General features: G+C 48.9%; 2 protein-coding genes across 2 annotated transcripts; both read left to right on the top strand.

Annotated features, from left to right (window-relative positions):
* Positions 1-8296: 8296 nt before the first annotated feature.
* On the top strand, positions 8297-10095 carry Retn (resistin). Its single transcript, XM_006970173.4, has 4 exons — positions 8297-8446; positions 8609-8748; positions 9453-9530; positions 9795-10095. The coding sequence occupies exons 1-4, from the start codon at positions 8307-8309 to the stop codon at positions 9929-9931; spliced, it is 495 nt and encodes a 164-aa protein (XP_006970235.2). The 5' UTR covers positions 8297-8306; the 3' UTR covers positions 9932-10095.
* Positions 10096-16858: 6763 nt separating this feature from the next.
* Positions 16859-20131, top strand: Mcemp1 (mast cell expressed membrane protein 1). Its single transcript, XM_006970224.4, has 7 exons — positions 16859-17015; positions 17223-17312; positions 18243-18374; positions 18501-18551; positions 18641-18787; positions 19404-19457; positions 19542-20131. The coding sequence occupies exons 1-7, from the start codon at positions 16961-16963 to the stop codon at positions 19553-19555; spliced, it is 543 nt and encodes a 180-aa protein (XP_006970286.2). The 5' UTR covers positions 16859-16960; the 3' UTR covers positions 19556-20131.
* Positions 20132-20801: the final 670 nt, after the last annotated feature.

Below are 20801 nucleotides of genomic sequence, written 5' to 3'. Positions count from 1 at the left end.
GGGGGTGGGAGGCACCCCAAAGTGTTTCATCTGGAGGGGATGTGAGTAGAAGGGCATGGGGAGGCTCGAGGCTTCAAAGCAGGAAGTGAAAGGATGCCACATGGTGAGCTACTGACCATTGACAAGAGCTCCCGGGCTATAGAGCTTGCCTAGCATTACTGGAAGCCCTGGGTTCCATCCTTAGCGTAAGGTAAGAACTACATGGACTTTGTAGGCTTGTCGAAGATTTTGGTTACTGATGGGCAATTGGATACCTTGATTGCTCCTGAGCAGGGAGACCCAAGAAACGTGATCCAGGTTTGATAGTGGCCTGGATCGAAGCAGAACGTAGCGCCCCGAACGTAGCTCCCCCAGGCAGTGCGGTGTTTACTTCTCTTGGGTCCTTTGTGGGAATGTGAACCATGGCTTGCAGAATTGCTGACAGCAAGGAGGACCCTCTTGATTTTGAGTTCATGTAAGTCTCGAGGGAACCTAAAGACGTTTCCCAGAACAGTTGAGAACACAAGCCCCTAGGATTCTAACCAGATTGTACTGAGCGCCCCAACTCAGGACAGAAAGATCATGAAATCCGTGGGATGAATAATAGTGTGTGGGAGGACGTGAGTCGTGGCGGACCCACCCCATCCGCGAGACCGGCTGTCCTGGATTCAGTGCTGAAGGGATCGGGGCTAAGTGGATGAACGGTGTTTTTCCTGCTCTATAGCTCAGGCTGGCCTGGAACTCGCTATCCTCTTGCCTCAGGTTCTGAAGTGTTGGGGGCCGTCTGGCATGGGAGGTAATCTAAAGTTTTAAATGTAAACTCTATGATCCCTGGCGGAAAACTGCGGTTTCTTTCCTGGAATCTATTTGCATAGTTAAGCAAGGCCGGCGCCAGGGGACGCTGCGGCTCAATTATCCGGTTTCTTTGCTCCTTTCGGATTGTAACCAGGGCTTGGATGGACCTTAATCATAAGAGAAGCCTGGAAAGTGGGCTAAGGATGATTCGGTGATGCTCATCAGAAACAAAACTGTTGCTTAAACTACTCTCGACTCTCATAAGTAAATGAATGAATGAATGAATAAATAAATAAATAAAAAGTCACCCTCTGTAGTTCTGGCTGTGGGACCCTGTAATGATACCCACAACAAGTGACCTTACTTGTTACTACTGCTGTGATGAAACATGACCAAAAGCAATTTGGGGAGGAAAGGGTTTATTTCATTCCCAGTTCCATAAAGCAGTTCCTTATCAAAAGCAGTGAGGCCAGGAACCTGGAGGCAGGAGCTGATGCAGAGGCCATGATGGGGTGCTGCTTACTGACTTGCTACCCATGGCTTGCTCAGCCTGTTTTCTTATAGAACCCAGGACCACCAGCCCAGGGTGGCACCACCCACAATGGGTGGGCGGGGGCAGGGCCCTCCCCCATCAATCACTGATTAAGAAAATGCCCTGCAGGCTCACCTCCAGCCTAATAGAGGCATTTTCTCAGTTGAGCCTCCCTCTGACGACTGTAGCTTGTATCAAGTTGACATAAAGCCAGCCAGCACAGTGTCTGTACCAAAACACAAATATTGATTGTGCGAGTGTTTATTGGCCCCCATGGCTAATGTCATCATGTGATATCTTGGCAAACCTCCCACGTTACAAAGAATCTTTAGAACCCTCTCTGAGAATAGAATGTCTGCTCCTGCTCTCTGTGTTATGTGGGTGCACCCCTCAGGGGACTTCGGACCTTCCTCTGACCAGTGACGCTCTGTTCCCGCCACAGTGCTCCTGCTCTCTGTGTTATGTGGGTGCACCCCTCAGGGGACTTCGGACCTTCCTCTGACCAGTGACGCTCTGTTCCCGCCACAGTGCTCCTGCTCTCTGTGTTATGTGGGTGCACCCCTCAGGGGACTTCGGACCTTCCTCTGACCAGTGATGCTCTGTTCCCGCCACAGTGCTCCTGCTCTCTGTGTTATGTGGGTGCACCCCTCAGGGGACTTCGGACCTTCCTCTGACCAGTGACGCTCTGTTCCCACCACAGTGCTCTTGCGCCTGCAGCTCTCCACCTGCTGCCTCCCCTTAGCTCAGTGTCACCACAGCATCATTGCTTGTTCTTTGTGCTTATTGTCCTGCCCCGTGGAATGTCCCACATTCTGGGTTTGCTTGGTGGCTTCCTTGGCACCATCCATAATGGGTTCCCCAGCATCTGTGGACTCCCACCCCTGTCTTCCCGTCTTCCCTAAACAAACAGCATCCATTTTAATTTGACTCTGGTCTTAGCCAGAAGAATGCTGAGCTTGCTGGATCCTCCCTGTTGCCTCCCATCAGGGGCCTGTGTTGTTGTCTCGGGCTGTCCTTAGCCCTTGGTAACTCTCCAGGTAACATGCTAGGTGGGGCTATAGGCATGACCTAGCAGTACAGTGCTTGCTTACAATTTCCCCGAAAGGGGCTCGGGACATGGCTCAGGGGTAGAGCCCCTGCCTAGAGTCCAGTAGTGAGCGGGGGAGTGTGCCTCAGCAGTATAGGGTTGGCAGACTTTCTCTGTCCTGCCAGCTCCCAAATAACCACGTGAACTGCTTAGGCTCTTTCAACTTAAAATTAACACGTATTTGTATTTGCTAAACTACATGCTGCCATGTGGTTCACGGCTTAATGCCTCGTTTTCTACATGTCCTGCTTCCTCTGTATCTGGCTAGCCACTCTGTCCTTCTTCCCAGCTTTCTCTCAGTCTGACTCTCCTGCCTAACCTCTTCCTGCCTAGCTATTGGCCAGTTGGCTCTTTATTAAACCAATGAGAGAAACACAAATTCACAGTGTACAAAAGATTATTCCACAGCAGTACAGCATTGGCCTAGCAGCACGTTTAAGGCCCAAGATTCAATCCTCGATACTCCACAAATTAAAAAAGAGAGAGAGAGAGAGAGAGAGAGAGAAAATTAAAGGAAAAGTAGCCATCAAATTCTCCATCCAGAACATTTTTGTGTTGTGTGAAGTTGCTCAAATCTGGAAACACAAGTTAGTTGACCAACAGCTCCCGGCTGCCAAGAACATTGTGAAAATGTGTCTGGGGTGAGGGAGTGGCCTGCTAGGGGAAAGGGTGTTCTCTCTGGGGCAAGGATGACATTCCCTGAGCTTAGTGTTAGCAACACCTGGTGATTGGCTGTCTGCAGTTCTATTTTGTGTTTGTGTGTGATGCTTGAGATAGAACTCAAGGTCTTGGCATTCCCCCAAGCCACACCCCAGCCCTCACTGGGGGATTCTAGGCAGGTGCTCTACCCCTGGGCCACACCCCAGCCCTCACTGGGGGATTCTAGGCAGGTGCTCTACCCCTGAGCCACACCCCAGCCCTCACTGGGAGATTCTGAGCAGGTGCTCTACCCCTGGGCCACACCCCAGCCCCTCACTGGGGGATTCTAGCCAGGGCCTCTTCCCCTGAGCCACACCCCAGCCCCTCACCAGGGGATTCTAGGCAGGGGCTCTACCCCTGAGCCACACCCCAGCCCTCACTGGGGGATTCTAGGCAGGGCCTCTTCCCCTGAGCCACACCCCAGCCCCTCACTAGGGGATTCTAGGCAGGGCCTCTTCCCCTGAGCCATGGTCCCAGCTCTCTACCTTCTTTATGTTTCGAGGCAGGTGGTCTTTTTTTATTGATCTTGGAGCTTGCTGATTCAAGCTGGACTCTGTGGCTCGCCAGCCCTAGGGATCCTCCTGGTCCTGCCTCCCCACCACTGGGATTCCAGGTGTACAGGTGTTGTTTTTATGCGGGCGGCAGGAATTCGAATTCAGGTCCTCAGGCTTGCAGAACAAGCACTTGGCTGACTGAGCCACCTCCCCGGCTGTCCCAGTGACCTTCTGAGTGTGCATCCACCCCACGTGACATCAGTTACGCCATCTGTGAGATTGCACAGGACGTTGCGAGAATCGAGAGGGAGCGCTGTGGTACGTGTGGAGACGCGGGGGTTAATGGTAGAGGCAGAAGAGATGAGAGAGGGATGGCTCAACTCCGTTCCCGGAAACGGTGTCCAGATGGTCCTGGCCCCACGCCTCCCCTTCCTCAACACACCTTCTTTGGGAGGAAGTTTTGAGTTGCTCCATAAGCCCACGGCTTTTTTTTTTTTTTTTTTTTTTGGTTACTCCTGGCAGTAGAAATGCAAGGAAGGTAGCTGGGGAGGTGGCCCAGTGGGTAAGAGCTCTTGCTGCTCAAGATGAGGACCTGAGTGTGGATCTCTAGCACCCACTTACTGTGTGCTTGCCCCTAGCCCGAGCAGTAAGTGTGGCAGAGACGGGAGGTTTGCAGGCCTTGCCAGCTATCAGTCTAGGTCCAGGTCCAGTGAGAGATCATGTGTCAAGGGAATCAGATTGAGGGTGATGGATCTGGGCACCTGACATCCTTCTCTGGCTTCTGCATCTATGTACCGGGGTACACACACATGCACATACATCACACACAGTCCTGCACAGACAACACACACACAAGGTATGTTTAAGGGAGTGTCTCATAAAGTTGTGTATTTGGGGGTTCCTTTTAACATTGGCATATTTTGTTAACTAAGGTGAAGAGGAAGTGGAAATGTAGCTTGGAGAATACAAGGTGTCAGGCGTAACACGGTGCAGTATAATGGAGCTTGGAGGAAGGAGCCTGGAATCCTAGCATTTGAGAGGTGGAAGCAGCAAGGTTATTAGTTCAAGACTGGGCCTGGGGAGATGGCTCAGTGGTTAAGAATGCTTGCTGCTCTAGAAGATCTGTGTTCGGGTCCCAGTACCCATGTCAGGTGGTTCACAAACCACCTGTAATTCCAGGTCTGGGGCATCTGACCTCCTCTTCTAGCCTCTGAGGCACAGCCCCCTACACATATAAATAAAATATAAATACACATAACAAAATAAATCTAAAGAAAATTAGTTCATGGTTACTCTCTTCCTACCCTTGGCTACATAGGGAGTTCAAGGACAGGTTGGGATTCATGAGGCTTTGTATAAACAAACAATCCAAAAATGGGCACTGGCTGCTCTTGCAGAGGATCCAGGTTTGGTTCCCAGTACCTACGTGGTGGCTCCCAGGCACCTGTCACTCCAGTGCCAAGGACCCCAGGGCTCTCTGCTGGCTCCCATGGGCATGGTACTCATGTAGGAGACAGACAGATACATAACTAGAAGTTAAAACAAAAACAGCACTGGGTCTCTTTGTCCCTTTCCCCAATGTGGCTACGTTGAATAAATCTTTCTTTTCTGCCTTTCATTATTAAAAAAAAATCTTTGAAACCAACAGCAGCATAGGGGTTATAGGTAATAATATGCGGGTGGGAGGGGGATGCAAGCACAAAGAACAAAACTTGTTAAACACTTAAAGAGGGGGAAAAGTTCCCTTCCCGCCAGGCCAGGGGAAGTGCACAGAGGACTCTTTGGGTGTATTGAGAAAGATGTGTTCATCTTCCTGCCCTTTGAAGACCATTGGGCTCCCCCTCCAGAGTGATGGGCTTGCCTGTGAGGTTCTCTACAAGGATCTGCACCCCACCTCTGAGATGAAGCAGGCACAGGGTAGACTCCTCTGGGATGTTATAGTCACACTGGGCGTGGCCATCTTCTAGCTTCTTGCTGGCAAAGATCAGCCTGTGCTGACTGGGGCCGGGGAGACACTGTCCTTGCCTTGGGTCTTTGTGTTGACATGATGATGTCACTGGGCTCAACCACTAGGGTGATGGGCTTACCAGTTAAGGGTTTTTCTTTTCCGTTCATGCCTCTGTGACATGCCTCTGTGTCATGTATGTGCATGTGAGTGCAGGTGCCCACACAGGCCAGAAGTGGGTGTTAGATCTCCTGAAACTGGAGTTCATAGGTGTTTGTGAGCCACATGATGTGGCTGCTAGAACTGAATATCACCAGAGCAGTAGGCACTCTTAACCACTGAGCCATCTCTGATCTCAGCTAACGTTTTAACTGATAGCTGCATTGTAGTAATGTAGCAGTCCTCACAGAAAAACAGCTATGGTCATAATGGATCTAACTCCAACATCAGGCCTTTGAGACAGGGTCTCATGTAGCTCAGGCAGGCCAGGAATTCACTATGTAGCCAAGGATGAGCTTAAACTCCCAAGCCTCAGGCCTCTACCTCTAAAGTGTTATGATTACAAGTGTGTGCCTTGCCCTGCTTAATAATGCTGTACTGTGGATGACGAGCTGGCTCATTTGGGCAAAGGAATTTGCATCCAAACCTGAGGATCTGAGTTCAACCCCTGGGACCAACATGCTAGGAGAGAACCAACTCCTGAATATTGTCCTATTGTCCTCTGATTTCCACACATGCACTGTGGACACACACACACACACACACACACACACACACACACACACACACACACACACAGACGGACAGACAGACAGACAGACAGACAGACAGATACACACACACACAAACACAGACAGACAGACAGACAGACAGACACACACACACACACACACACAGACACACACACACACACACACACACACACACAGACACACATGCTCGCCTGTGCATATGAATTCTAGAGGTTAACACTGGGCATCTTCCTTAATCAGTTTTTCGCCTTTTTTTTTTTTTTCTTTTTGTGGAAAGATGTCTCTATGTAACCCTAGTTAGCCAGAAACTTCCTATATAGACCAGGTTAACCTGACAGAGATCTATCTGCCTCTGTCTCCCAAGTGCTGGGGCTAGAGGCAGTGCCACTATACTTAGCATGCAAAAGGCTTTTTATGTGGTGGCTGGGGATCAGAATCCGGTCCTCATGTTTGGGATGTAGGCTAAGCTTGGGCTATATAAGATCTTGCTCTAAATCAATAAGTATTAAAGTATCTTTTCTCTCTTTCTCTCTCTCTTTCTTTCTTTCTTTCTTTCTTTCTTTCTTTCTTTCTTTCTTTCTTTCTTTCTTTCTTTCTTTCTTTCTTCCTTCCTTCCTTCCTTCCTTCCTTCCTTCCTTCCTTCCTTCCTTCCTTCCTTCCTTCCTTTCTTTCTTTCTTTCTTTCTTTCTTTCTTTCTTTCTTTCTTTCTTTCTTTCTTTTTTAGACAGAGTTTCTCTGTGTAGCTCTGGCTGTCCTGGAACTTGCTCTATAGATCAGGCTGGCCTCGAACTCATAGAGATGTGGAATTAAAGGTGTGTGCCATTACTGCTGGCATATTAAAGTCTTTTCATTTGTCCAACTTATAATTTCCTCTGCTAATCTCAATTTTGCATCAGCCACTGTCTAATTAAAAGATGGAGAGAGCTGGGTGGTGGTGGTGGTGGTGGCGGCGGCGGCGGCGGCAGCAGCGGCAGCAGCAGCGGCGGCGGCGCACGCCTTTAATTCCAGCACTTGGGAGGCAGAGGCTGGTGGATCTCAGTGAGTTCAAGGCTAGCCTAGTCTACCAATCAAGTTCCAGGATAGCCAGGACTGTTACAAAGAAACCCTGCCTGGAAACCGCTACCCCCCCCCCCCCAATAAAAACAAAGAAGAGAAAGACAGAAAAAGATGGAGAGATGGTAGCATAACAGCTCCCAAGCCTGCCAGCCCGAATTCAGTCGTCCTCTGACCTCCACATAGGCACAGTGTGTGACCCACACACATCACATGCAAGTAATAAGAACAACTGAATAACACAGAGAAGGCAGAGAAGGTAAACCAGGTTCCACTGGTCATTTACATACATGAATATTCTGTATTCAGGCTGCAACTATGACCATCCACTGCGTATCATCTAAATTACGTGTGAGAAAGAGGGATTTCCAAAGGATCCAGAGGGTGGGGTCCCTTGCTCCTTGCACCAGAAAGTAGAGCTCTTGTCTAGAATCCCCAAGTGAGGTTCTTCTGGTGATGGCTGAGAGGTAGAGTGACTTCCTGGCATCTCCCAGGAAGGGACTGGGGGCGTGGCTCCTTGGTAGAGCTCTTGCTTAGACTCCCCCAGTGAGGGGCTGGGACTGGAGCTCCATGGTAGACCATGTGCATAGAGTACACCACTGGAGGGCTGGGGTGTAGCTCAGAGGGAAATCACCTGCCCAGAATCTTCCAGTGAGGGCCTGGGGACATGGTTCAGAGGTAGGGGCCTGCCTAGAATCCCCTAGTGAGGGGCTGGGGGTGTCTCAGCAACTGAGCACCTGCCTAGAGTGTATATCTGCAACCAAACACAGAAATGTGCATGGAGCTGTGGTCACACAGGGACAGTGTCTCGGTTTGCACCTCCAGCCCCTCCCTGAATTCCGGCCTCTCCCACTGTGGTCCCTGGAGTTATCCCCAGACATCACCTCTGAGCAGTACCTGATGCAGGAAGGGCTTTGCAGGAGGGAAGCCCCTCCTCTGGGGCCTCTAGAGTCTGCTTCTCTTGACTCAGATGTGGCAATGGAGGGCAAGTGGCCAAGGGACTTATTACTCAAGGCAGGATGGGCCACATCCAGAGGTCTACAAGAAGGAGCTGTGGGACAGGAGTTCCTGTCCAGAACTGATTTGTGTCCTGCTGAGTCCACTGCCACAGTAAGTGACAGCCCTCCCCTAGTCAGAGCTCCCATGTGGGGGACCTAGGGCCACTGAATGTCCATCCCTGTGTCCTGCAGGGATGGAAGGACATCGTGGTCTGACTCTCTCCAGCATGGGGCAGGTCTGGTCTAAGGTGGGGCTCTCGGTTGTCTCTTGCAGTACCTACAGGATGGAAAACCTCTCACTCCTCCTCCTCTTCCTCCTCTTCCCTGTCCCGGGGTTGCTGGGCTCCAGCAGGGCTCTGTGTTCGATGGATGAAGCCATGGATGAGAAGATGAAGCAAGGCTTCAGCTCCCTGTGTGAGGAGCCCTTCCCCCAGCCTTGCTAAGGGCCTCTGAGGCTTCTCTCATCCCTGATGGGGACACAGACCCACCCAGCTGCAAGGCCAGCCTCAGCCTCAAACTCACCCTGTCTACAAGTTCCGACCCAACCTCACCCTGCCCTACCTTCAACCGCAGCTCCAACCCACAGCCTAACTTCTTCCCACCATCACCTCCAAACCTCCCCTCACCCCAAAAGGCCTCTCATTGTGTGTTTGGAGTCCAGGTGTGAGCCACCATGCTGGACTCTCTGGGGCCAAAACATTTTACTGTGTTTGTGTGTGCCATGCATGTGTGTGTACATATGTGGTGCACAAGTGTGAAGGTCATGTGTGTGCATAGGCACACGGAGGTCTGAAGTTGGTGTAGCGCCATCGTCCCAGATCACTCTCTGCTTTGTTGAGGCAGGGTCTCTCAGTTGAGCCCAGGGCTTGTGAGCTTGGGATAGTCTAGCCAGCTTGCTCTGGGGGCCCTAACTCTGTGTCCTGGACGCTGGGATTATAGGTGGCCCCACACATGCCCGCCTGGCTTTTAGGTAGGTTCAGGGGATCTGAACTCTCGTCCACACACTCTGCTGGGAAGCATTGGACCCCTTTGTTAGTGCCAAGCCCAGTGATGTCCCCATGCAAGGATGCAGTTGGGACAGCCTGGTTGTATCACGCCTTCCATTCTCCTTTCTGCAGTGTCAGAAGTGGTAAAGAACATTGGCATACAGTGCCGGACAGTCTCTTCCCGAGGGGAGTTGGCCTCCTGTCCAGAGGGTGAGTGCACACTGTTGCTCAGACTTTCCAGAAGTCCCCCCGAGACTCCTCTGCTTTCCTCAATCCTCAGTATTGATTTCCTTAGGGCTCTGTCCCAGCCTTCCCATCTTCTCGCCTCCCAGCCCTGCTCCAGGTCTCCATTAGTTCCCCCATCCAGTCGTCCCGCACTCTGCTTCCTGGGCAACAGTCTCCAGCCGCCTCAGCCCATCTCCACCTCCCACTCCTGCAGGTCTCCCAGCTTCTCAAGGGCTTCTCTTCTTGCAGGCTTAGCAGTCACCAGCTGCTCCTGCGGTTCTGCCTGTGGCTCGTGGGACGTTCGAGAGGGAACAATATGTCACTGCCAGTGTGCAGGCATAGATTGGACCGCAGCCCGTTGCTGTGCCCTGGGGGTTGGTGCCTGAGGTCTTGAGAGCTGAGCTGGCCTGCCATGTGCTGGAGCAGAGGGATGGGGATGGGGATGGTGAGAGGGCAGGGGGCAGGTCCAAGATGAGGGGCTGGAAATACGGAATGAGATGATGGTGATGTTGCTGCTGATAGTGATGATAAAGATGCATGGTGAAGTGGACATGAGCCTTGTGTGGTTTCTTTAGTGGAGAAGGAGGTGTATGGGAATTGCTGTATGGCAATTTTATGAAAGTTTTTCTCCCTGTCTGTCTGTCACTCTGTTTCTTTCTTTTTCTTCCCCCTACCCCACCTATCTGACAGGGTCTCATGTAGTCCAGGCTAGTCTTAAACAATCCTCACCCTCACAGATGACACTGGACCTTGTCAAGATTGGGATCCATAGCTCTCAAGTCCATTTTCCACCTCTGTGGATGCAGTGTCAGAGGCACCCAGGACACTTACACCCCCATGAACGCTAGAATACAAAGGCCTAGGGCAGAGGATATCTCTTTCCTTCTATCTTGAGCTTAAAATAGAGCACGGCCTGGAGGTGCGGGTAAGTGTCTATTGGACGATTCCGTGGGCAAACATGCTTGCTGCCAGGGTTGATGATCTGATTCCTGGAACCTATGTGGTGGAGAGAGAGCCGACCCCCGCAAGTTGTCTTCTCACTTCCACGTGTGCACTGGGGCACTTGTGCACCATGTGTTCACACACGATACATAAATCATAGATAAGTGCAATAAAATATTTGTTGAATTAATAACTATGATGGTTAATCTTGATTGTCAGTTTGACAGGATTGAGGCTTACCTAGAAGACGCACATGTCTGTGAGAGGGTTGGTAAACTGAGTCAATTAAGGTGGGAAGAACCTGAATGAAGGTGCTACCATTCCACTGTCGAGGTCCTGATTGAACAGAAAGAAGAAAGTGGGAGCTGGAGAGAGTTCAGAGGTTAAGAGGGGGTTGCTGCTCCCTCAGAGGACCCAAGTCAGTTTCCCTGTGCCTGTGTTGGGCAGCTGACAACCATTTCTAATTCATGTGCCCCCCCCCACCAGCCATGGGTCCTGCAGAGATGGCTCATAGGTTAAGAGAGCACTTGCTGTTCTTCCAGAAGACCCAAGTTCATTTCCCAGCACCCACATGAGATGGCCCACGACCATCTGTAACTCCAGCTCCAGGAGATTGACAACTCTGATCTGTGCATGCACCTGTATTCATGTGCAAATATCCACATTTAGAAACACACATCCCTACCCGTAATTAAAAATAACAAAGATAAGCCAAGTGTAGTGGCACAGGTCTTTAATCCCAGCACCCCAGAGGCGGAGGCAGGCGGATCTCTGTGAGTTTGAGTCCAGCCTAGTCTATGTAGTGAGTTCCTGGACAGTCAGAGCTACATAGTGAGAGCCTATTTTGAGAAAAAAAAAAAACAGAATTAAGAAAAAAGAATAACAGTAACAACAAGCCTACACACATAAGAAATTTAGGAGAGCCAGGTGGTGGTGGCACACAACTTTAATCTGGGAGGTAGAGGCAGGTGGATTTCTGAGTTTATGACCAGCCTGGTCTACAGAGCCAATTCCAGGACAACCAGGGCTACACAGAGAAACCCTGTCTCAAAAACAAAACAAAATAATTAAATACATAAATAAATAAAATGTAAAAAAAATCGGGAACTGGATGCTGGAGAGATGGCTCAGTGGTTAATAGCACTGGCTGCTTTTCCCGAGGACCCAGGTTTAATCCCCAGCATATGGCAGCTCACAGCTGTCTATAACTCCAGTTCAGGGCTTCTGACACCCTCACACAGACACACATGCAGACAAAATACCAATGCACATAAAATAAAAACAAATTATAAAAAAAATGGGGGCTGGAGAAAGGTGGATCAATGGTTAAGAGCATGCCTTGCTTTTTCAGAGGATGTGAGTTCAATTCCCAGCACAAAAACCTGTTACTCCAGCTCCAGGGGTGTCTGAGGCCTTCTGGTCTTTGCAGGCACCTGCACTCATGTGCACACACCCACACATAAGTACACAGAATTAAAAATAAGACAAATCAGGCTGGGTGTGGTGGCCTCATACCTTTAATCCCAGTACTTGGAAAGTAGAGACAGGACTGTTAGTTTCAGGCCATCCTGGTCTATCTGGTGAGTTCCATGCTAGCCAGTGCTAGATAGTAAGACCCTGTCACAGTGAATGAATGAATAAAATATTATATAGTGTCTTTGATTTTGAAAGTTGTTTCATGCAATATATTCTATCAGGGCTTCCCCTTTCTATCTCCTCTCCACCTCCCCACCCCATCCAGCTCCATACCTTCTCTCCCCCTCTCTCTCTCTCAAAAAGAGAAACCATGCCGGGCGGTGGTGGCGCACGCCTTTAATCCCAGCACTCGGGAGGCAGAGGCAGGCGGATCTCTATGAGTTCGAGGCCAGCCTGGGCTACCATCCAGGAAAGACACAAAGCTACACAAGAGAAACCCTGTCTCGAAAAACCAAAAAAAAAAAAAAAGAAACCATATCTTAAGAAACCAAAACCAAACAAAAAACCAAAAAAACCTCTCAGAATAAACCAATAATAATAATAATAATAATAATGATAATGATAATAATAAAGAAAAACCACAAGAAACATGCCAAAAGCAAACCAAACCCAAAACAAAAAATAAATAAATAAAAAACCCAAGTCCATAAAAACACAAAATTGGAAAGTATAATGTACAAGCAAAAGGCCAGTAAAATGAAAAAAATTATGAAACAAAAAGTCTACAAAAACACCATTGAGTTGTTTCTGTGCACGGGTCCTGCCCCTAAGTATGGTTCGTTAAACCAGCGAGACTGCATTTGAGAAAATCAAAATTTCCTTTGCAATTATCAAGCGGAGATGGCTTCTCGGTTAGGGGTGGGAGCCATGTCCGCTTCCCCCCTCTGTGCTGGGACTCTGTCTGAGTCCTGCTTGGTCTGGAAGGCCCTGTTTCCTTGATGTCGCCCTCTCCTCTTCTGCATGGCTCCCTGAGTCCTGAAGGGAAAGGTTTTGGTGAACACAGTCCATTTAGGACTGAGTGTTCCAAAATCTCTCTCTGCACACTGTCCAGTTTGGGGTCTCTTTGTCAGCTCCCATCTACTACAAGAAGAGGCTTCTCTGATGACGGCTGAGCAAGACACTGGTCTCTGGGTATTGCAGAATGTTGTTTGGAGACATTTTATTGTTGTATTCCTTTAGCATAACAATAGTATTCAGCTTTCCCACAGGCCCATGGCCCGTCCAGTCTCAGGTTCCTGGCACTGTCAGGAGAGGGTACCACCTCATGGAGTGGGCCTCAAATCCAATCAGATAGAGGTTGGTTGCTCCTGCCATGTTGTGCCACCATTACATCAGCATGTCTTTCAGGAAGGCTAGTGCTGTGGGCCACGGGGCTTGTGGCTGGGCTCGTGGTTGCCCTTTTCCTGTGGTACCAGGCAGAGTGCCTTCCAGTACCGTGAACACTAGTCAGCAGGAGTGAAAGTTCTAGCCAGGCACCAGCTCCAGTTCTCCGTGTTCAGTGAGTCATGTAGGTGTCGTCTTCAGCAACAGGGCCTTACTATCAGTTTGTGGAGAGCAACCAATAGCCTTGGCAGTAGCTGGGGTTGTTTGGGGGTTCCCATGGGGGTCCCTCTGTCTGACAATTCAAGTAGATGTAAATCATTCCTGACACTGGAGGGTTCACTTGGTGGTGAAAGATGTCTAGCTGGGGCACTGTCGTCCTGTTATTTTGTGACACCATCTAGATCTTCCTTTCACCTTCCCATTTAATCCTCCCACTCTGGTCTCCCCATAACTACATCTTCTATTTCCTCTTCCTTGAAGATTGCCCCTCCCCCAGTCTCTATACCTAACTTCTGCGGTTTTACAGATTGTAGTATATATGCTGAAGGCTTAAAAGCTAACATCTACACATAGAGAATACATACCATATCTGTCTTTTGGGGTCTGGGTTATCTCATTCAGGATGGGTTTTTTTGTTTCTAGCTTTATCCATTTACTTGCAAATTTCATGATTTCACTTTTTTCTTTTCCTTTGAGACAGTTTTTCTCTGTGTAGCCATGGCTGTTCTGGAATTTGCTCTCTAGCCCAGGCTGACCTCAAACTCACAGAGGTCACCTGTCTTTGCCTCCCACATGCTGGGATTAAAGGCACCACCCCTACCTGGCATGATTTCACTTCTTTTAATGGCTGAATAATATTCCATCGTGTGAAGGTACTAGATTTTGATTATTCATTTGTTGATGGACATCTAGGCTCTAGTAGTCCTTTGGGTATATGCCCAAGTGTGGTATAGCTGGTTCTTGAGGTACATTTATTACCAGTTGCCCAAGGAACTGCCACACTAATTTCCATAGTGGTTATACAAGTTTGCAGCCTCACCAGCAACGAATGAGCGTTCCCCTTTCCCAGCATGAGCTGTCATTTGTTTTATTGATCTTGATTGTTCTGATAGGTGTGAGATGAAATATCAAAGTGATATTTTTAATTTGCATTTTTAATTTGCATTTCCCTGAAGGCTAAGTGTATTGAACATTTCTTTAAGTGTTTTTGAGCCATTTGAGTTTTCTCTTTTGAGAATTCTTTTTTTTTAAAAATATTTTATTTTATAGGCATTGGTGTTATTGCTGCATTTTATGTCTATATGAGGGTGTCAAATCACTTGGAGCTGGATTACAGACAGCTATGAGCTGCCATGTGGTTGCTGGGAATTGAACCCAGGTCCTCTGGAAGAGCAGCCAGCGCTCTTAACCACTGAGCTATCTCTCCAGCCCCCTCTTTTGAGAATTCTGTTAGTTCTGTATCCTATTTTAAATTGGGTCATTTGTTTTCTTGCTGTCCAGTTTTTAAAGTTCTTTATATATATTGGATATTAGCCCTTTGTTAGATGTGTACTTGGTAAAAATCTTTTCCCATTCTGTAGGCAGCTGCTTTGTCCGAATGATGGTGTCCTTTGCCTTACAGATGTTTTTCAGTTTCATGAGGTCCCATTTATTAATTGTTGATCTTAGTGCCTGTGTTCTGTTCAGAAAGTCTTTTCCTGTGCCCATGAGTTCAAGGCTATTCCCCATTTTCTTTTTCTCTCAGAGTCAGTGGATCTGACTTTACGTTGATGTTCTTGATCGTTTTATAGTTGAGTTTTATGCCAGGTGATAAATATAGATCTATTTGCATTCTTCTTTGTAACATGAATCTATAAAGGTATTATTAATAAAAAAACCTGGAGCCAGATATTGGGGTGAAGTTGAGAGATCAGAGCAATAGAACAAGCCAGCCACAAGTACTTACAGCTAGGAAATCCTCAGCCCAAGAGAGCTACTTCCTGTATCCTCACGCCTATATACCTCTCTGTGCCCTGCCATCTTACTTCCTCTCTCCACCCAGCCACATCACTTCCTCTTTTTGCCCAGCTCTATCACTTCCTGTCTATCTGTACAGACCTCCAGATCTCTATGGTTAACTAGTGCTGGGATTAAAGGCGTGTGCCACCATGCCTCGATGAATCTCTGCCTCTCAAATGCTAGGATTAAGGGCGTGTGCTACCACTGCCGGACCTCTACGTTTAATATAGTGGCTGGCTTTGTCCTCTGATCCCCAGGCCAGCTTTATTTGTTAGAGCACGGATAGAGAATGTCACCGCACTTCATGCAACCATCACGTTCGACCAGCACTACTTGTTGATGATGCTATCTTTGTTTCAGTTTGTATTTTTGGTTTCTTTGTGGAAAATCAGGTGTCCATAGACATGTAGATTTATGTCTGGACCTTCAATTAAATTCTATTGATCAACATGTCTGCTTTTGTGCCAATACAATGCTGTTTTTATTACTATAGCTCTGTAGTGCAATTTGAGGTAAGTGATGGTGATTCTTCCAACAGTTCTTTAAATAAATAAAGTCTTAAAAAATTTAAGACATCACTTAGAATATAGACACTCCATGCAAATGTGCGTGCATATGCATGTGGACATCATATTACAAAAGAATGCAAATGAGCGTGTGGCATACACAGGTGAGCTGTGACTGAAGGCATTTGGAGGTTTGCATGTGCATGTATGTGCATGCCTGTGTGTGAGCCAGGTAGCGGAGCGGATAGATGGAGTGAGTGCCTTTTTCTCCTGGTGTGTCCACGTTGAGGGGGAGAATACCCTGGAGATTCCATCAGGGCAATTTCTCAGGATATGGGTCTGCCCTCAGTATTGGATGTAAGTGTGGGGTCAAAGCGGTTTTCCCTCCTTGCCTCACATCCGTTTTGCTCTCTGTGGCGCCTCGGAGAGCGCGACCTTGGCTCCCGTGGCGCAATCAGTTAACATGTGTTACTTATATGAAAAGTAGAACTTGGATGGGGTGGGGCTGAACTATGGTGTGGGGCTGAGAGGGAAGGTGTTGTGGGGAGAGGAAACTCAGCCATTGTTCTAAAAGTCCGAATCTTAGTTGATATAGCTTTTTTTGTGGAGACAGAAAACAGCAGAAAAGCTGGTCATGTGGGGCACAACTGTAATCCCAGCTGGGGAGGTGGAAAGAGGGATCCTTAGGGCTTGTGGTCAGCCAGCCTTGACTACTTGGTGAGCTCCCGGCTAGTGAGAGATGCCGCCTTAAAAACAAGGTGCCATTGCCTGAGGATCAATAGCTGGGGTTGTCCTCTGCACACCCTCCTCCGCCATACACAGAAGTCAGGGAGATGAAGTCAGGCACATTCTATCTGTCTGTTCCATCTGTCTGTCTTCCACCCAGACCCCCTGGCTTCCTCAAAAACCTTTCTTCTGTCCCCACATGTAGGGTCCCTTCTTGGCCATCCATGAAACTTCTGTTGCTCTAAAGACTTGATGTGGACGCTGAAGACGCCTCTGAGCAGGAGATGTGGTGTGGATCCCTGAAAGGAGGTGAGGCCTCCTTCCTTCCCCTCCACCCTCAGATTTCCCCATCTGTCTTGATGCTTTCCGGTAGGTGGGGATGTGTGGACACTTGGAGGTCCAGGGTCCAAGACTGTGGTAATCTACTTGAATCAACCAAGCAGAATGCAGGCATCAGCCTTCCAGGATAAGAACCGGAGGAAGCCAGACCACAGTGAAGGTCAGGACACTTGGGGTGGGAATAGGAAATGAAGAAGCTAGAGGTGGGACTGGTCAGGACAGAAGAGCTTCCTTCGAGGGGCTCACAACACCTGCACTGCTTAATTATAAAGCTGACTTTGGTCCTTCATGCCTGCTTTATTATAACCACCAACTCCCCAAATATCTGGATGACTCTCAACATCTCCTCTCGCCAAATCACACACAGGTACTCACGATCCTAACTATGAGAATATAACCTTGCCCTTCAGAAACAAGGACCAGCTCAAACTCAGTGAATCAGCACCCAGGAAACAAGGTGAGTGGACACCTGCTTGCCCACCCCCACCCCAAACTTAAGGAGTATGTGGAGAGGGTGAGTGCTGGGGAGTGTGGTATTGGTGGCATGAAAGATGGCGATGCAGCTGTGGTTTTGGCTCAGTTGGTAGAGAGCTTGCCCCGTATGCACAAAGCCTTGGGTTCAATTCCCAGCTCTGTATAAACTGGGTGTGGGCACACACCTATTATGCCAGCATTTGGGAGGTCAAAGTAGAAGTTAAAGGTCATCCCTAGGCTACATAGAGAGGTGGAGGCTAGCCTGGGATACGGGAAACCTTAGCTGACTAACTCGACTGTGGAACTGGGGAGGTGGATAACTCAGTGGTTAAAATTAATGCTGCACAAGGATAAGGACCAGGTTCAGATTCCAGCACCCTCAGAGCAAACCAGGTGTCCTGTGCACGCCTGTCACCCCGGCACCGAGGGGTGGAGATAACAGGGTCACTGGGGCTTCACTGAATAGACAGGACAGTCTCGGCCTCAAAGAAACAGGTGGAGAGTGACAGAGGAGGATACCCTATGCTTCTCTCTCTGTCTCTGTCTCTCTGTCTCTTACACACACACACACACACACACACACACACACACACACACACACACACACACACACACTACAGTGATGGTACTCCGGTGGGAGTAGCGTTGCCACTGAGATGATGGAGGTGGGGTTTCTGAAAACGCTTCTGGCAGTGCTGTTGGCTCCACTTTTGTCTTTGGGTGACAGAATTGGTTGAGAGGGATGTGAGGGTCAAAATGTAAGGAATACAAATTGGTAGTATTGGTGCTGACCGACGGGGGATGTCCTGGGTGGTCCTCAATACTGGTGACAGGTGTTACAGACAGTACTGATGGTCTGGCTGGGGGAGGGGGCTGGGCTCCGCAGCTCATGTGTCCTGTGCTTCTGTCCCAGCCCAGCCCAAGCCGTCACTGGACACACCCCAGGTCCCCCCTTGGTTGCACAGAACCATCATGATCTTGTATGTCCTCCTCGCTTTCATCTTTTTGTCATGCATCATCCTCTCCGCTTTGGTCCTGGTCAAAAGTAAGTGATCCTGGGAGCTGAGATTCCGGGATTTCCACCGGTTCTTCTCCCTGCTCTCAACCCCGTTTCCAGGAAGGCTAAAGGGGGCCTGGGGACTTCAAAGCTTTCCTATCCTCTCCTAAACAGATTCGGAAATGTCCAGGGAACTGTGGAGCCTGAGAGAGGAGCTTTCGAATGGTGAGTGGGAGGTGCAGAGGAGGCCCACCGTGGTGCTGGCGGGTACAGGAGCGGTGGCCATCTGAACATCTCAAACTCCATGCCCTTAGTCTCAAACACGGTGCTGAACTGCCAGGACCAACAAAGGAATCATTGGAAAGCGGCGCAGCAGGGCATCCAGGAGGCCAAGACCAATATTGGTGTGGTCTTGAGCAGAGTGCAGACTGGAAACGACAGGCTGAAGACGGTGCCAGCAGGTACTCCTTGCAGGCCCGCCCTCTTAGGTGAACGTGTTTGGACAAACAGGGTGCTGGTTACTCGGGAAGAGATGGGTGGGTCCTGCTCTCGAGACTTGGAAGGGGGCAATAGATGTTTCCTCTGAGTTCAAGGAGAGGATGTTTAAACACTACTGAGGCTATGGAGGTGGCCCAGTCAGTAAAGAACAACATGAAGACCTGAGTTTAGATTCCTGGGACTCACGTAGGAGCTGGGCTTGGTGGCACGGGTCCATAAGCCTAGTGGTTGGGCAAGGGTGTGGTGGTAGAGATAGGCAGATATATGTGGCTTACTGGTCAACCAGTGTAGCCAAATGGGTGAAACCCCAGGTTCAATGAGAGACCCTATTTCAAAAATAAGGTAGATAGTCCTAAAGGAAAACAGCTGGTGACATCAGCTTCTGACCTCTTTACATATTTGCATATAGAAGTGCAAACACATATGAACACATACACATGCACACACTACACACACACCGTTCCAACTGTGACCCTCCAACACCCGAAGCTGCTTCACTCAAACTGGAAACTGCTAATGATATCAGGGCTTTGCCTGCGGTCCCACCCCAGATGTGCCTGTCTCCTCTCCTCCCACCAGATATCACGGAAATCAAGAAAACCCTCGAGAGTCTAGAGAAGAAAACACCTGCTCGTAAGCCAGAGCCAGAGGTGGGCTGGGGTGGAGTTCCAGACCTAGTGCTGGTCTGCCTGACCTCACGTCTCTCCTCTCTGACAGAGCCCAGTAAATAAGAGAACATCACAGCCACACCTGGAAGGCCTCAGGATTGCACCTGCTAGTGAAGATGTCTGGAGTGTGAGTCCACCATTCATCCTCACAGAGAAAAGTATCCATCCGGAGGGATGGGTGTTGAAGTGTGTGCCTGCGGAAGTGAACATTTTGGGGCATATGGAGTTTCCATGCATCCAAGGAGAAGTTATGGTGGAAAGAGAACATGGAAGTCACTGCATGCGTTACTCTTTACGGGTGTGTGGCCAGACATATATGAGGATAGGCCTGTCCTGGAAGAGCTGTTCCTGTGAATCCCCCAAAGTATGTCATTGTGAGTGTGGGTGTAGGTGACATGTGAGATGTGTGCATCTGGCTAGTGTGTGTGTGTGTGTGTGTGTGTGTGTGTGTGTGTGTGTGTGTGACTGCAGTGGTGGGTGATGTCCACTCTGGGGATGTACTGTGGTGCGGGTCATTCCTGGTGTTCCTGGCTGTGTCACCTTGTGTGTTCAGAGCATGTGCACCCATTAATTTCTGCACTTGTATTTTATGATTCATGAAGATAAATGCCAAGAGAAATGATGACTCTAGAGCTGTTATTGGGTTGTCTGTGGGACAGAACTTCGGGACCTGGAGGGGACACTGGATTTAGGGCTTAGATTTGGGGATGAGACAAAACACTCAGCACTGTAAGCCAGGCATGATGTAATTCCATCACTTGAGATGCTGAGGTAGGAGGATCATAGGTTCAAGGCCAGCTCTGGCTACAAACGATGAGTTGGCGCAGAGCTACACAGAGAAACCTTGTCTCAAAAAACCAAAAAAAAAAAAAAAAAAAGATGAGTTGGGGTGTGTAGTGAGCTGGCGCAGAATGTAAAAGGCGCTTGGCCAAGCCTTAACTGAGTTCCATCCTTGGGACCCCCACAGTAGGAGAAGAGAAGGATCCCCCACCTCTGACCCACACACGCATACCGTGGCATATGCACACACAAATACTAAAATAAAAATAAAATTTAAAAATACCCGAAGGTATCTATAGCCTACCACAGAGACACTTGCTCACCCATGCAATGGATGATAGACTAGAGCTTATTGCTGCTCTATTCACAATAGCCAGGAAATGGAAACAGCATAGATGTCCATCAACTGATGGTTATGAAAATGTGGTGCACGCATACACCATGGGATTTATTCAGCACAAAAGAAAAATTAAATCTGCAGGAAAATGGATGGGACTGGAAACCATTGTGTTAAGTGAGATAAGCCAGA

This window comes from Peromyscus maniculatus, chromosome 23 (assembly GCF_049852395.1).
Source record: "Peromyscus maniculatus bairdii isolate BWxNUB_F1_BW_parent chromosome 23, HU_Pman_BW_mat_3.1, whole genome shotgun sequence".
Lineage (NCBI taxonomy): Eukaryota > Metazoa > Chordata > Mammalia > Rodentia > Cricetidae > Peromyscus > Peromyscus maniculatus.
The sequence above is the reverse complement of the archived record's forward strand: the minus strand, read 5'-3'. Positions and strand labels throughout refer to the sequence as shown.